The sequence below is a fragment of the Cetorhinus maximus genome, chromosome 20 (assembly GCF_964194155.1).
Source record: "Cetorhinus maximus chromosome 20, sCetMax3.hap1.1, whole genome shotgun sequence".
Lineage (NCBI taxonomy): Eukaryota > Metazoa > Chordata > Chondrichthyes > Lamniformes > Cetorhinidae > Cetorhinus > Cetorhinus maximus.
Window position 1 is genome coordinate 22,309,477 of NC_135898.1, and position 17,320 is coordinate 22,326,796.

General features: G+C 48.7%; 1 protein-coding gene across 5 annotated transcripts in view; it reads left to right on the forward strand.

The window, feature by feature from the left end:
• LOC144694646 (calsenilin-like) overlaps positions 1–17,320 on the forward strand; it is a 60,230-nt gene that overhangs the window by 32,274 nt on the left and 10,636 nt on the right. For all 5 annotated transcript variants that reach the window (XM_078565236.1, XM_078565238.1, XM_078565234.1 and 2 more), the window contains 2 exons: positions 14,021–14,145; positions 14,654–14,723. In XM_078565236.1, coding sequence (XP_078421362.1) covers positions 14,021–14,145; positions 14,654–14,723 — 195 coding nt within the window. The remainder of the gene's footprint in view (positions 1–14,020; positions 14,146–14,653; positions 14,724–17,320) is intronic.

Genomic DNA, 17,320 nt, shown 5'->3' on the forward strand with positions numbered 1-17,320 from the left:
TTTCACATTCACAACCCTGCGCAGACTTTCTGGGAGAAATTCAGCGGGGGTGGGGGTGGGGGTGTGAGGAGGAACTTTTTTACGCAGCGAGTGGGAATGAGCTGGAACTCGCTGCCCATGAGAGGGGTGGAAGTGGAGACGATGAATGATTTCAAAAGGAAATTATATGGATGTTTGAGGGAAATAAACTTGCAGAGTTACGGGAATTGAACAGGGGAATGGGATTAACTGGATTGACCTACAGAGAGCTGGCATAGACTGGATGGGCTGAATGGCCACCCTCTGAGCCTTATTGCCTCTATGAGATACAGGTTGTACTGCAGATTTGAGTTCCCAGGGCATTGTCACTAACGATCTCAGGAACAAAGTCCTTTTGTGCACGCTGTTCTTTCCTCCTCCAGCACCCCCCCCATCCCACCTTGACCCCGAGCAGCCTGACTGTTTCATGGGCGGACAGCTGAGGCTCGACCTGGCCCTGTGTGCAACATTACCCTGGCCTTTCCTGAACCCCCTCCCTGCAACTCCAGTGCGGAGGAGAGCGGGCGTTCAGATCGAAACGGTGAGCGTGTAGATCTGAATCAGCGGCAACTCCTCCCAAACCCACTTCGGCACTTTGGAACAGAAGCCAGAGAGTTCGGCAGCACAATACCTCTTAAAGGGACAGCACAATAGCTTAGAATTTAAAGGGGAAATCCCTCCCAGCGGCATTTTACAGTCGAGTTCCACAGGCACTGACTCTCAGTAGGATACAGTTTGAAAAGGGGGGAACCTGTGGATGTGCTGCACTTAGATTTCCAGAAGGCATTTGACAAGGTGCCATATCAAATATTATTACACAACATAAGAGCTCATGGTGTAGAGGGTAACATATTAGCATGGATAGAGGATTGGTTAGCTAACAGGAAACAGAGAGTAGGAATAAATGGGTAATTTTTGGGTTGGCAAGGTGTAACGAGTGGTGTGCCACAGGGATCAGTGCTGGGACCTCAACTCTTTACAATATATATCAATGACTTGGATGAAGGGGCCAAAGGTATGGTTGCCAAATTTGCTGATGGCACAAAGATTGGTAGGAAAATAAGTTGTGAAGAGGACATAAGGGGTCTGCAAAGGGATATAGATACGTTAAGTGAGTGAGCAAAAATGTAGGAAGTGTGGGAAAATGTGAGCTTGCCCCCATTGGCAGGCAGAATAGAAAAGCAGTATATTGTTTAAATGGAGAGAGACTGCAGAGCTCTGTGGTGCAGAGGGATCTGGGTGTTCTAGTACATGAATCACAAAAAGTTAGCATGCAGGCACAACAAGTGATTCAGAAGGCAAGTGGAATGGTGTCGCTGATTGCAAGGGGAATGGATTATAAAAGTAGCGATGTTTTGCCACAGTTGTACAGGTTGTTGGTGAGACCACATCGAGAGCACTGTGCACAGTTTTAGTCTCCTTACTTAACAAAGGATAAAATTGCATGAGAGGAAGTTCAGAGAAGGTTCACTTGACTGATTCCTGGGATGGGGGACATTATCTTATGAGGAAAGGCTGGACAGGCTGCAACTGTATCCACTGGAGTTTAGAAGATTGAGAGGCGATCTTATTGAAACATAGAAGATCCTGAGGGAGCTTGACAGGGTGGATGCTGAGAGGATGTTTCCCCCTCATGGGGAAACTGGAACAAGGGGACTCAGTTTCAGAATAGGGAGGCCTCCCATTTAAGACGGAGATGAGGAGAATATTTTTCTCTCAGAGGGTCGTTAGCCTGTGGAATTCTCTCTCCGAGAGAGCAGCGGAGGCTGAATATTTTTAAGGCTGGAGTAGGTAGATTCTTGACCGACAGGAGAGTCAAAGGTTACCGGGGTTGGGGTGGGAGGCAGGCAGAATGTGGAGATGGGGCCACAATCAAATCAGCCAGGATATGATTGAATGGTGGAGCAGACTCAAGGGACCGAATGGCCTGCTCCTGCTCGTAATTCGTATTATCGTATGGCCACTTGGCACTGACTCTGTCAGTAACAGTTTCCCCGGCATTGGCACTGTCAGCTGCAGCTTCCCTGGCACTGACCCTCAATAGGGTACAGAGTCCTTGGCACTGATTCCCTGTAAGATACAGTGTCCCTGGCACTGACTCTGTAGGGTACAGTGTCCCTGGCACTGACTCTCTGTAGGGTGCAGTTTCCCTGGCACTGTCCCTCTGTTGTGTACAGTTTCCCTGGCAATGCCTGTCTGCAGGGTACAGTTTCTTTGGCACTGCCACTCTGTGGGGTACAGTTTCCCTGGCAATGATTCTCTGTAGAGTAGGGTTTCCCGGGCACTGACACTCTTTAGAGTGCAGTTTCCCCAGCATTGACACTGTCCGGTACAGCTTCCCTGGCACTGTACCTCAATAGGGTACAGTTTCTCTGGCACTGACTGTCTGTAGGACACAGATTCCCTGTCGCTGTCTCTCTGTAGGGCACAGTTTCCCTGGCACTGACCCTCTGTAGCACACAGTTGCTCTGGCACTGACTCTCCATAGGGTACAGTGTCCCTGGCAGTGACTCTTTGTAGGGCACAGTTTCCCTGTCACTCACTCTCTGTGGGGTACAGTTTCCCTGGTACTGGCTCTCTGTAGGGTACAGTTTCCCTGGTAGTGACTCTTTGTAGGGTAAAGTTTCCCTGGCACTGACACTGTAGGGTACAGATCCCCCGGAACTGACCCTCAGTAGAGTACAGTACCCCTGGCACTGACTATATTTAGGGTACAGTGTCCCTGTCACTGACTCAGTAGGGTACAGTTTCCCTGGCAATAACTCTCTATAGGGTACAGTTTCACTGGCAGTGACCCTCTGTATCATACAGTTTTCTGGCACTGGCTCTCTGGAGGGTATAGTGTCCCTGGCATTGACTCTCCGTAGGGTACAGTTTCCCTGGCACTGACTCTCTGTGGGGTACAGTTTCCTCGACATTGACACTGTAGGGTACAGTTTCCCTGGCACAGACTCTCTGTGGGGTACAGTTTCCCCGGCATTAACACTGTAGGGTACAGATTCCCTGGCACTGACCCTCAATAAGGTACAGTGTCCTTGGTGCTGACTCTTTGTGGGGTACAGTTCCCCTGGCATTGACACTGTGGGGGATGATTCCCTGGCACTGACCCTCAATAGGGTACAGTGTCCTTGGTGCTGACTTTCTGTGGGGTACAGTTCCCACAGCATTGACACTGTAGGGTCCGATTCCCTGGCACTGACCCTCAATAGGGTAGATTTTCCATGACACTGACCCTCTGTAGGGTACAGTTTTACAGGCACTGACTCTCTGTAGGGTACAGTTTCCCTGGCACTGACTCTCTGTAGGGTACAATTTCCTTGGCACTGACTCTCTCTAGGGTACAGTTTCCCTGGCACTGACTCTCGGTGGGGTACAGTTTCCTCGGCATTGACACTGTAAGATCCAGATTCCCTGGCTTTGACCCTCAATAGGGTACAGTGTCCTTGGTGCTGACTCTCTGTTGGATACAGTTTCCCTGGGGCACTGACTCTCTGTAGAATACAGTTTCCTTGGCACTGACTCTCTCTAGGGTACAGTTTCCCTGGCACTGACTGTCTGTCCGGTACAGTTGCTCCAGCATTGGCACTGTCGGGTACAGATTCCCTGGCATTGACCCTCAATAGGGTAGATTTTCCCTGGCACTCACTCTCTGTAGGGTACAGTTTCACAGGCACTGACTCTCTGTAGGGTACAGTTTGCCTCGTATTGACTCTCTGAGGGTCCTGTTTCCGTGGCACTGCCTCACTGTAGGGTGCAGTTTCCCTGGCACTGACTCTCATTAGGGTACAGTGTCCCTGGCACTGACTGTCCGCAGGGTACAGTTTCCCTGGCACTGACCCTCAATAGGATAGATTTTCCATGGCACTGACTCTCTGTAGGGTACAGTTTCCTTGGCACTGACTCTCTGTAGGGTACAGTTTCCCTGGCACTGACTCTCTGTAGGGTACAGTTTCCCTGGCACTGACTCTCTGTATGGCACAGTTTCCCTGGCACTGACTCTTGGTGGGGTACAGTTTACTCAGCATTGACACTGTAGGGTACAGATTCCCTGGCAATGACCCTCAATAGGGTACAGTGTCCTTGGTGCTGACTCTCTGTTGGTGCAGTTTTCCTGGCGCACTGACTCTCTGTAGGGTACAGTTTCCTTGGCACTGACTCTCTCTAGGGTACAGTTTCCCTGGCACTGACTGCCTGTTGGATATAGTTAACCCGGCATTGGCACTGTTGGGTACAGTTTCCTCGGCATTGCCATTGTGGGGTCCAGATTTCCTGGCTCTGACCCTCAATAGGGTACAGTGTCCTTGGTGCTGACTCTCTGTTGGATACAGTTTCCCTGGGGCACTGACTCTCTGTAGGATACAGTTTCCTTGGCACTGACTCTCCCTAGGGTATAGTTTCCCTGGCACTGACTGTCTGTCGGGTAAAGTTACCCGGCATTGGCACTGTTAGGTACAGATTCCCTGGCACTGACCCCCAATAGGGTAGATTTTCCCTGGCATTCACACTCTGTAGGGTACTGTTTCACAGGCACTGACTCTCTGTAGGGTACAGTTTGCCTCGTACTGACTCTCTGAGGGTCCTGTTTCCGTGGCACTGCCTCACTGTAGGGTGCAGTTTCCCTGGCACTGACTCTGTAGGGTACGATTCCCTGGCACTGACTCTCATTAGGGTACAGTGTCCCTGGCACTGACTGTCCGCAGGGTACAGTTTCCCTGGCACTGACCCTCAATAGGATAGATTTTCCATGGCACTGACTCTCTGTAGGGTACAGTTTCCTTGGCACTGACTCTCTGTAGGGTACAGTTTCCCTGGCACTGACTCTCTGTAGGGTACAGTTTCCCTGGCACTGACTCTCTGTACGGCACAGTTTCCCTGGCACTGACTCTTGGTGGGGTACAGTTTACTCAGCATTGACACTGTAGGGTACAGATTCCCTGGCAATGACCCTCAATAGGGTACAGTGTCCTTGGTGCTGACTCTCTGTTGGTGCAGTTTTCCTGGCGCACTGACTCTCTGTAGGGTACAGTTTCCTTGGCACTGACTCTCTCTAGGGTACAGTTTCCCTGGCACTGACTGCCTGTTGGATATAGTTAACCCGGCATTGGCACTGTTGGGTACAGTTTCCTCGGCATTGCCATTGTGGGGTCCAGATTTCCTGGCTCTGACCCTCAATAGGGTACAGTGTCCTTGGCGCTGACTCTCTGTTGGATACAGTTTCCCTGGGGCACTGACTCTCCCTAGGGTATAGTTTCCCTGGCACTGACTGTCTGTCGGGTAAAGTTACCCGGCATTGGCACTGTTAGGTACAGATTCCCTGGCACTGACCCCCAATAGGGTAGATTTTCCCTGGCATTCACACTCTGTAGGGTACTGTTTCACAGGCACTGACTCTCTGTAGGGTGCAGTTTCCCCGGCATTGATATTGTCCGGTACAGCTTCCCTGGGCGCTGACTCTCTGGAGGATACAGTTCCCTTGGCACTGACTCGCCGTAGGGTACAGTTTCCCTGGCGCTGACTCTCTGTTGGATACAGTTTACCTGACACTGACTCTCTGTCGGATACATTTTCTTTGCCACTGGCCCTCTGTAGGGTTCAGTTTCCCTGGTAGTGACTCTTTGTAGGGTACAGTTTCCTTGACACTGACTCTCTGTAGGGTACAGTTTCCTTGACACTGACTCTCTGCAGGGTACAGTTTCCCTGGCACTGACTCTCTGTAGGGTACAGTTTGTCTGTCACTGACCCTCTGCAGGATAAAGTTTCCCTGGCACTCACTCTCTGCCGGGTATAGTACAGGGCTGGCATCTCTTGGATGAATACATAAACCAAGATTCTTTCAGGTGGATTTCAAAGATCCCATGGCACTGTTGTGAGGAATTCTCTCTGATGTCCTGGCCAACATTTATCCCTGAATCAACATCACAGAAACAGATTATCTGTTCATCACCACATTGCTGTTTGCGGGAGCTTGCTGTGCACAAATTGGCTGCAGCGTTTCTGACAACAGTGATGGGACGTAGGCAAGGTGTTTCAGATTATTATCACTTTCTGCATGAATGATTTCTTCCTTACATCCCCCCCAGTGGAAGTGCCCTGCAGTATAACAATTCCAGAGCTTGGGGCCCAGGCAGCTGAAGGCACGGCCACCAATGGTGATGCTCAAGGGGCCGGAATTTGAGGAGCGCAGAGATCTCGGAGGCTCGTGGGGTTGGGGGAGATTACAGAGATAGGGAGAGGAGCGAGACCATCGAGGGATTTGAGAACGAGGATGAGCATTTTAAAATCGAGGCGTGGCCGGACCAGGAGCCAGCGTAGGTCAGCAAGCACAGGGTTATTGGGTGAATAGTACTCGGCACAAGATCGGAGGAGGCCAGATGAATTTTGGATGAGTTTACGTTAACCAGGCAAAGGCATCTGGGCCTCGAGCAGTGTGTTGCAGCCTATGCTTTGCAGAGTCGAGTTAGGCCCCAGGAGGTGAAATGGGCCTAGTCACAATATTTGCAGAGATTGGCTAAACGAAAATAAATCATTACAGTGATGATGGCCATTCAGCCCCAGATCCTTGTGCTGGCCCCAATCCTTCAACTGAAACTATCTCGTCCCAACTCCACCTTCCTAACTTGTCTCTCCTTCCTTTTTTTTTTAACCAAATATGAATTTAATTTACTGTGAGGCGATTGGTGTTGCCTTCTCTTTAACAGCCGCTTGTGGGAAAGCATTTCACTGCCTCACGACCCTTTCTGTGAAAATGAAATATCACTAACCACCCACCCCTCCCCCAACTGCATCGATAATCTTTCCTGGCCAATTCACCAAAAGGCTTTCACTATTTATTATCTTCAAAATTTGCATCACTCTGAACCGTTCTGCCTTAACCCATGTAGGGGGAACAAAACTTTAAGTTTTCTAACCTCACTTCAGAAATAGCAAGCCGCTAGGCCTCTTGAGCCTGCTCCGCCATTTAATACGAACATGGCTGATCTTCTAGCTCAGCTCCGCCTTCCCGCTTTATGCCTTAATTCCCTTAAAGTCCAAAGAACCATCGATCTCCGTCTTGAATGAGCATCCACAGCCCCTTTAAGCAGGGGATACCAAAGATTGACCGCCCTCTGAGTGAAGACATTTCTCCTCATCTCAGTCCAAAATGGCCGACCTCTTATTCTGAGACTGTGGCCTTGTGCTCTTGACTCCCCAGCCCGGGGAAACATGCTTCCTGCATCGACTCTGCCAAGCCCCTTAAGAATTTATGTCTCAATGAGATTGCATTGCATTCTTCTGAACTGCAGGGAGTACAGGCCTAGTCTATGCAATCCCAGCTCACAGGACTATCACCTCAACCCAGGGCCGTCCAGAGGGCCTTTGCTGTGTTCCCCCCAGGGAGAGATGTACCCCCTCATTCGGAATTTCATCTCAGAGGATCCTTGCACTCTGGACATGGCTGTGATGTGCTCGAGGGTCATTGAGTGGAAAGTCAGCATAACAGTGGGAAGCAGGATTGTCATGGATGCCAAGTCCTCGAGTTGGAAAGGACTTAACAGAAACGTTGCCACCTGGCAGTTAGGAATAGAAATGTATATATTCTCTGCAGATACGACTTCACTAGCATGAAGGTACAGCAAAATTCCCAAGTTTGTGACAACAAGGGAATGCTTTAGAAATTTAGATGGTGTGAAATCCATTTGTTTAAATGGTCAAACCAGTTTTTAAAAAATTTATTCATGGGATGTGGGCGTCGCAGGCTGGGCCAGCATTTATTGCCCATCCCTAATTGCCCCTTGAGAAGGTGATGGTGAGCTGCCTTCTTGAACCGCTGCAGCCCATGTGGTGTAGGTACACCCACAGTGCTGTTAGGGAGAGAGTTCCAGGATTTTGACCCAGCGACAGTGAAGGAACGGCGATATATTTCCAAGTCAGGATGTTGAGTGACTAGGATGGAAACTTCCAGGTGATGGTGTTCCCATCTATCTGCTGCCCTTGTCCTTCTAGATGGTAGAGATTGTGGGTTTGGAAGGTGCTTTCAAAGAAGCCTTGGTGAGTTTCTGCAGTGCATCTTGAAGATGGTACACACTGCTGCTACTGTGCGTCAGTGGTGGAGGGAGTGAATGTTTAAGGTGGTGGATGGGGTGCCAATCAAGCGGGCTGCTTTGTCCTAGATGGTGTCGAGCTTCTTGAGTGTTGTGGGAGCTGCAGTTATCCAGGCAAGTGGGGAGTATTCCAACACACCCCTGACTTGTGCCTTGTAGATGGTGGACAGGCTTTGGGGAGTCAAGAGGTGAGTTACTCGCCGCAGAATTCCCAGCCTCTGACCTGCCCTTGTAGCTCCCTGGCTGGTCCCGTTCAGTTTCTGGTCAAGTTTCAACATTGAAAATATTGATGGTTCAAATTGAATGAGTGTGTTTGGCATTCGGTCACTCAATTTCCCCAGGGTTGTGTGTGTCTCTCTCTCTGTCTCTCTCTCTGTGAGAATCTCGTAGTGTTGAAGAGGCTAGTGGGAGGTAATGGCATAGTGGTACGCTCACTGGGTTAGTATTCCACACACGTCCATTGGTCCCAAAATGCCCAAACCACAAATTGTGTTGCCCCTGCAGTTTGGAAGGCAAGTGGGCATCGTGCTGGTGCACAGAAAGAGCACACGAGCAGCAACAAGGGACAGAGATATATGGAGACATATTTTCTCACTCTCTGCCTCTCTCACACAGACACAGGGACTGCCCCCCACTTCCCTACCCAGGCTGCCTCTCGCCCAAGCTGTGCCAGTCACGCGGTGAGGGCTCTCGCGCCGATGCCAGGCGCGTTGTGCGGTTCCTGTCGGAGCCGGAGCGTCTCAAAAGCAAACCCTGCGCGTCCGATTCAGTCAGCACACGTAGTATCAGAGGGATCGTGTTCCTGGGCTATTTACAGCACAGTCCTTGCTGAGACAGCAGATGAGGTTCCTCTCTCCCATCTATTTCGAGTAAAATGGGGAATAAAAATAGAAAGCCCGAGTTGGCAGCGTCATTTGAGCAGACAGGAATTGAAGGAGAAGAAACTCTCAAAATTCGATGAGCGAGAATTCTCAAATCACCTCAGCAGCTCAGTTGTGGAGCTAATACCATTGGGTACGTCAGCTTTACAGGAGTTCCTACAAGTAACTGTTATGCAGCGCCTCCCCTGAATGTAAAAACCGAGCTCAACGCTCAAGTGTTGCGTTGAACATTTATCTTACATTTCAATCAAGTCTTCCACTGGATTCATTAGATGTTCAAAATCAAGAGGTGGGATTTTCCACACCCACCTGCCGCTGGGATCCTTCAGTCCCGCTGCAAGTCAATGGGCTCCTGGGTTAGGCCGGCGACTCACTCACAGCGGGTCCCCAAATCCCAGCCAATGTTCTCCTTACCTCTAAACTCGACTATCCCGACACACTCCTGGATGGTCTCCCGCATTCTGACCCTCCGTGAACTTGGGCCCACCCAAAACTCTGCTGCCCGTGTCATAACTTGCACCGAGTCCCGTTCCCCTATCGCCCACTGTGCTCGCTGACCTAGACTGGCTCCTGGTCAAGCAATGCCTTGATTTTAAAATTCTAAACCTTGTTTTCAAATCCCTCCATGGCCTCGCCCCCTCCCTATCTCTGTAATCTCCTCCAGCCCCCACAACCCTCCAAGATCTCTGCACTCTAATCTAATTCCGGCCTCTTGAGCATCCCCCAATTTTAACCTCTCCACCATTGGTGGCCATGTCTTCAGCTGCCTGGGCCCCAAGCTCTGGAATTCCCTCCCTACACCTCTCCCCCCTCTCTACCTCACTTTCCTCCTTTAAGACACTCCTTAAAATCTACCTCTTTGACCAAGCTTTTGGTCAACTGATCTGATATCCCCTTATGCGGCTCAGGGTCAAAACCTGTTTTATACTGTTCCTTGGGATGTTTTATTTAACTAAAGGTGCTATGTAAATATAAGTTGTTAAAGATCCCACTGCGCTATTGAAAGAGGCCACAGGAAAACCCCCTTGGGCCCTGACCGATTTGTTCTGGGGAACCTACGTGACTCCAAGGACACCATTCAGGGAGAAACCCCATGTTTCCACCACCCTGTATGTGGCGATGTACTTCCTAATATCAGGCCTAAATGACCTGGCTCAAATTTTGAGGCCTTTATGCTCTTCCCCTACCAGAGGAAATACTTTTTTCTGTTCCTATCCTATCAAATTCTTTTACCATTTTAAACAACACAATTCAATAACCTCAAACTTCTCTATTCATCAAATTACAATGCATACTTACACAAAACCTTGTCGCGGAAATCGGGGTGAACACTCAGACCCAGGAGGTTTGTCTCGGAAGCCTTTATTAATCGTGATATCACGGAGAGCCCAGTAGCATACAAGGTAGCTAGCTGACACTCTGAGGAAGCACCAGAGCACACACGTATTTATAGTAGAAGTTGTACATATCAAAGAGCTTGAAGGTGATAAGGCTGTCTAACTTTCAATGATCAATTACATTGAGAATCATTGTCACACAATTAGTCTATTCTAAGTTTATGACTATACAGGATATTGGGGGAAGCTCACGTAGTAATAAAAGTGAGACAGAGAATAGATGACCATTGCTTGATCCTGGGGGCAGACATCCTGTCTCAAGGACTCCAGGAAGCCTGCCCATGACACTCCCCTTTCTCCCCTCCTGCTCAATTAGCTGGCAGCTGCAGGTGTGCCTGCTAGAACAAAAGAGGGAACTGTGCTGTAGTATTCCACCATTGTGCTAACGAGAGAGGGAACTAGTATTCCACCATGGTGCTAACTGTTTAACCCTTAGTTGACCTGTAGATGTATTTTATTCTTCCACAAACCTCCTCATATTTTACCTTTTGGCATGTGGTATCATTCTGGTGAATCTTAGTTGCGCTCCCTGCAAGGCCACTATATTTTTCAACAAAGGTTATGAGGGTAACGTTTGTGCCACACAAGTGCCAGGCAATGACCATCTCCAACAAGAGGAAACCCAACCATCTCTCCTTGACGTTCAATGGCATTACCATCACTAAATCCCCCACTATCAAAATCCTGGGGGTTACCATTGACCAGAAACTGAACTGGACCAGCCATCTAAATACTGTGGCTACAAGAGCAGGTCAGAGACTGGGAATCCTGTGACAAGTAACTCAACTCCTGACTCCCCAAAGCCTGTCCACCATCTACAAGGCACAAGTTAGGGCTGTGATGGAATACTCACCACTTACTTGGATGAGTGCAGCTCCAACAACACTCAAGAAGCTCGACACCATCCAGAACAAAGCAGCCCGCTTGATTGGCACCGCATCCACCATCTTAAATGTGGATGTACCTACACCACATGGACTGCAGTAGTTCAAAAAGGTAGCTCACCACCACCTCCTCAAGAGCAATTAGGGTTGGGCAATAAAATTGCTGACCTGGCCAGAGATACCCATGCCCCAAGAAAGAATAAAAATAAATATTCGCTCCCTCCACCACTGACGCACAGTGGCAGCAGTGTGTATCACCTACAAGATGTACTGCAGCAACTCACCAAGGCTCCTTCGACAGCACCTTCCAAACCCACAACCGCTACCACCTAGAAGGACAAGGGCAGCAGATAGAAGGGAACATCACCACCTGCAAGTTCCCCTCCAAGCCACTCACCATCCTGACTTGGAAATATATCACCGTTCCTTCACTGTTGCTGGGTCAAAATCCTGGAACTCCCTCCCTAACAGCACTGTGGGTGTACCTACATCACAGGGACTGCAGCGGTTCAAGAAGGCAGCTCACCACCACCTTCTCAAGGGGCAATTAGGGATGGGCAATAAATGCTGGCCTTGGTGCATCCCATGAAAGAATAAACGAAGCATGTAAAGCCTTCAAATGGGGAGATGGCTCAGGGGTAGAATCCAACAATCCAATGAGGGAGGAGGGGTGAGAAAGAGCTTCCAAAGTTGGTGCTCCCTGGATCACTGAAGATGTAATGGGTTAAACGGCCAGGAATTTTACGAGGTGAGCCGTGAGGCCTGGGGAAGATGCTAGGCCTGGACTTGCCAGAAATGGGGCCTGCTTGGCAATTTTATCAGAGTTGCCATTAAATTAAACTCAATTAAATAACATTAATTTAAAGTAAATTCAAGTTGATGTCCTTTTGTCAAGGGAGTGGGGGAAACATTTTTGTGTAAGACAGTGAGTTGTTGTGATGTATAATGCCCTGAACGTAAGAGAAGATTAAATCGTAGCTTTCAATAGAGAATTGGAAGGAGGCTTGGAGGCAATTTTAAAAATTTTGTTTGGAGATCCTCCATTGTGCTGTGTAATATTTTATTCCTGAATTATTCGAATCGTGAGAGAGCTTGAGAAGTATTGCAGGCAGAACTGTCCAACATTGTGACTGGCCCTTAGCTGTTAAGATTAAGGGAGATTGCCTTATGGCACAATGCCAGCCTGAGTAAATCACTCAAAGCGATCGGTTTCATTAAGTTCCAAGACTCGGGTAGAAGGCACAGTTTGAAACCCTGTGTGTTTAAGCATAAATTCATCTAGAGGCACATGAAGCAGAAAAATATTCATTCAACAGGCAGTCAAGATACCTGTTCCCCAGCCCTTTTCTGAGCTTATGTTTGATTCCCCCCGCCCCCCGCAGTGACAGAGTTTGTGGTCTCATCCAAACATAATTAGGTTTAAATTTATCTGTGTGTTTCTTTCAATCATAACTACTCTCTACGGCATATACCTAAGCCCTCTTTTATTTTAAATTTCATTCATTCCAATCGGATTGATGTTTGGTGATATAGAATCATAAAAACGCACAGAGGAGACCATTCAGCCCTTTCGGTCGGTGTTGGCTCTTCGAAAGAGCACTCGTGCTCAGTCCCATGCCACCCACCCCTGACCCCCCCCGCTTTTCACCCCTAATCTGCAAATTCCTTATCCTCAAGTTCCCGCCCAAGTCCCTTTTAAAATTGTTTGTGGTGGTGTTAGGTCAGGTGACCAAAAGCTTGGTCGAAGAGGCAGGTTTTCAGGAGGAGAGAGAGGGGGAAGAGGTTTACCAAAGAAATTCCAGAGCTTAGGGGTCCAGGCAGCTGGAGACCGCCAATGGAGTGATAGAGGCCGGAGCAGGACAAGAGGCCAGAGTTGGAGGAGTTTAGGGAGTATTCGAATGGATGGAGTAGGTTACAAAGACATTTAGTGACAAGGCCATGAAGGAACTTAAATATGAGGATGAGAATTTAAGATTGCAGGTGATGGTGGACTGAGAACCAGTAAGTGCAGTATCATACACAGGAGCTTGTGAGGCCCTGTGGTGCAGTGGGCAGTGTCCCTGCCTGGGAACCAAGAGCTCTGGGTTCAATTCCTGTCCCAGAACTTGGTGGCCAAGGGTGGTGTGTTTGTAATGTGACCAAGCAAGTGGCATGTTGACCTGTAAATCCTTCTTGGCGCATGCAAAGGCTGGCAGTAAGAGTGGTTGAGGGGAAAAGTATGCTTAACAGCTTCAAACAAGTGAGCAGGTTGCTGAAGAGTAAGGTTAGTCAGCCATGATGGAAAGATGGAGTCTCTACCATCACTATCCAGACTTTAATGGGCACAAAAGTGCCTGTTGCAGACTCCCTGAGTGAACTGTAACACACTGGATTGCTTGCAAAAAGCACAATGGGTGCAAATATGTATTTCATATTTTAAAAATAAAAGTGAATGCAGCCCCCTCCCCCACTAGTTTTCCTGATTAATTTTAGCCATTTTTATTGCTTTCCCATTGATGTGAGGTTGGGATTACAATCTGCTCACAGCTATCTTAGGATCTAACCTCTCAAGGTTATGGCTGTATAGCATCTCCGACGCTTGACCCCTCTCCCTCGGAACCAAATGAACTGACATCTTATGGCTTATGCCAGGGACTGGAGGTTGACGAATGAACAGAGCCTTCCCCGTGCAGAGAGCGGGCGGTGGAGCCCTGGGTCGGTGTGCACAGCCCCCGTCAGTTAAACATTATGCCGGATTCAATTCTCCGATCTCTCCACAGACAGCAGCGAGACCGATGAGGAGCTGTCAGCAGTGCGACACCAGCCCGAGGGGCTCGATGAGCTGCAAGCCCGAACTAAGTTCTCTAAGAACGAAATCCAGTCACTTTACAGGGGCTTCAAAAACGTATGTAAGATCTGTCTGCGCTCGCTGTCTGTAAGCTTGAACTGCGTTTTCCATCCTTAAGCTCTGCCTGTGTCCTCTGCAAGATATAAGATTCTGAGGGGATGGTGGGGTGGGGCCTTGAGATGCTGAGAGGATGTTTCCCCCTCGTGGGGGAACCTAGAATGAGGGGGCACAGTTTCAGAATAAGCCCCCCCCCCCCATTTAAGATGGAGGTGAGGAGGAATTTCTTCTCTCAGAAGGTCGTAGTGTTTGGAATAATTCTCTCCCCTAGAGAGTGGTGGGGGCTGGGTCACTGAATATACTCAAGGCTGAGTTAGACAGATTTTTGATGGACAAGGGGGTCAAGACCCCAAGCATTACGAGATTAACTGCAGGCAGAGAGTTTGCTAGTCTGCTTCCTGCCTCATCTCGAACTTTATGTCCTCTTTCATTCTGTAACTTTCGAAGGTGCGACTGTGGAAATCGGATCTAAAAAGTGAAATATAACCCAGGGCTTCTATATTCACAGGAATGCCCCAGTGGAATGGTGGATGAGAAAACTTTCAAAGCAATTTATTCCCAGTTCTTCCCACAGGGAGGTAAGAGATTTACCACACTCCGGAGCACATAACCTAATATTCCTGTAACATCTTTCATAACCTCAGGAATCCCATTTATAGCCAGCAAAGTACTTTTCGAAGTGTAGTCAGATAAGTTGCTGGTACAGTTTAACATTGAAATTTTCTTTTTTTATTCATTCATGGGATGTGGGCTTCGCTGGCTGGGCCAGCATTTAATGCCCATTCATAATTGCCCCTTGAGAAGGTGGTGGTGAGCTGCCTTCTTGAACCGCTGCAGTCCCTGTGGTGTAGGTACACCCACAGTGCTGTTAGGGAGGGAGCTCCAGGATTTTGACCCAGCGACAGTGAAGGAATGGTGATATATTTCCAAGTCAGGATGTTGAGTGACTTGGAAGGGAGATTCCAGGTGGTGGTGTTCCCATGTGTCTGCTGCCCTTTTCCTTCTAGATGATAGTGGTCATGGGTTTGGAAGATGCTGCTGAAGGAGCCTTGCTCTTCTTATCTTGTCCACGGACAGTCTATACATGGCCCAGCCAGAACTGGACACATTTTTGCGCCTTGTTGTTGAATTCGATAAGATCTGCAACAATGCAGGGTTCCTCTAGCGATAGGCATTGCAGGAGATGTTGCATAGTCTGTGGCTCAGTTCCACATTCACAAGTTGTCGGGCTGGTTGTATATCCCCATTTGCTGAGTGACACCTTTGAATGACCTACACCAGTCGTAAGTCTGTTAAGGCACTTCCAGGTTGCCCAGTTGCAATTAGCTCCTGGGGGAAGGCTTTCATCTGGTAGAATTTCCATCGCTGGGGGTTGTTCGAGACTGGCGAGCCAGTCTTTCCACAAGGCGATGCGGACTTCAGATGGGGTTGATTGTAATGGAACAACACTGTTCATGAAGCTCTTCTTTGACTTTAGGCGGCTGGGTGTAGGTGTATGACCATGTAGAGGGTGCCTCTCATCTGATGTTTGACGGAGTTGCTCTTTCTTGCTGGCTACCGTTCTTCTTATATCAGGGGGAGCGATACCCGCCAGGATATATAGGCTGTTGGTGTTTGTTGCTTTTAAACAACCTGTGATAAGTCTGTAGCTTGCATTCAGAATGGCATCCATCTTCTTAGCATGAGTAGATCTTTCCCATGCAGGGCAGGCGTATTCGGCAGTGGAAAAGCAAAGAGCAAGTGCGCTGGTTCGCAATGTTTTCGAGCTTGCTCCCCATTTTGTGTTAGTGAGCTTATTCAGGATGTTGTTTCGTGCGCTCACTTTTGCCTTTGTCTTTTCGATGTGATTCTTGAAGGTGAGGCATCTGTCAAGGGTGACTCTTAAGTAGATAGGGTGCTCGCAATGCATCAGTATTGCTCCACACCAGGTTACTTTAAGCTGGCGTTTGGCTTCACGGTTTCTGAGGTGGAATGCACAAACTTGCGTCTTGTGAAGCCTTGGTGAATTCCTGTCATGCATCTTGTAGATGGTACACACTGCTGCTACTGTGCGTTGATGGTGGAGGGAGTAAATGTTTGTGGATGTGGTGCCAATCAAGCGGACTGCTTTGTCCTGGATGGTCTCAGGCTTCTTGAACGTTGTGGGAGCTGCACTCATCCAGCCAAGTGAGGAGTATTCCATCACACTCCTGACTTGTGCCTTGTAGATGGTGGACAGGCTTTGGTTAGTCAGGAGGTGAGTTACTCTCTGCAGAATTTCTAGCCTCTGACCTGCTCTTGTAGCTACAGTATTTATATGGCTGGTTCAGTTCGGTTTCTGGTCAATGGTAACCCCCACAATCTTGTACAAGCATTGAACAAGCCATGACTAATCACCTGATCGAGGATTAGAAAGGAAAGTTCCAGATTTAGATTAAAACAGTAGCATCCCTCCAATGACAAATTCCGCAGTCTGAATGGACTTAACTTGTCCCAGAATTCTGGATCTGTTAATCCATTGGGATTTTCCAAACGTTTCTCCAATGCTCAGTTTGGATTCCACCAGGGCCACTCAGCTCATTACGGCCTTGGTTCAAACATGGACAAAAGAGCTGAACTCCAGAGGTGAGGTGAGAGTGACTGCACTTGACATCAAGGCAGCACTTGACCGAGTGTGGCATCAAGGAGCCCTAGCAAAACTGGAGTCAATGGGAATCAGGGGAAAACTCTCCACTGGTTGGAGTCATACCTAGCACAAAGGAAGATGGTTGTGGTTGTTGGAGGTCAGTCATCTCAGCTCCCAGACATCACTGCAGGAGTTCCTCAGGCGAGTGTCCTAGGCCCAACCACCTTCAGCTGCTTCATCAATGACCTTCCTTCCATCATAAGGTCAAAAGTGGGGTGTTCGCTGATGATTGCACAATGTTCAGCACCATTCACAACTCCTCAGATACTGAAGCAGTCCATGCCCAAATGCAGCAAGACCTGGACAATATCCAGACTTGGGCTGACAAGTGGCAAGTAACATTCACGCCACACAGGTGCCAGGCAATGACCATCTCCAACAAGAGAGAATCTAACCATTGCCTCTTGACATTCAATGGCATTACCATCGCTGAATCCCCCACTATCAACATCCTGGGTGTTACCATTGACCAGAAACTGAACTGGACTAGCCATAAAAATACTGTGGCTA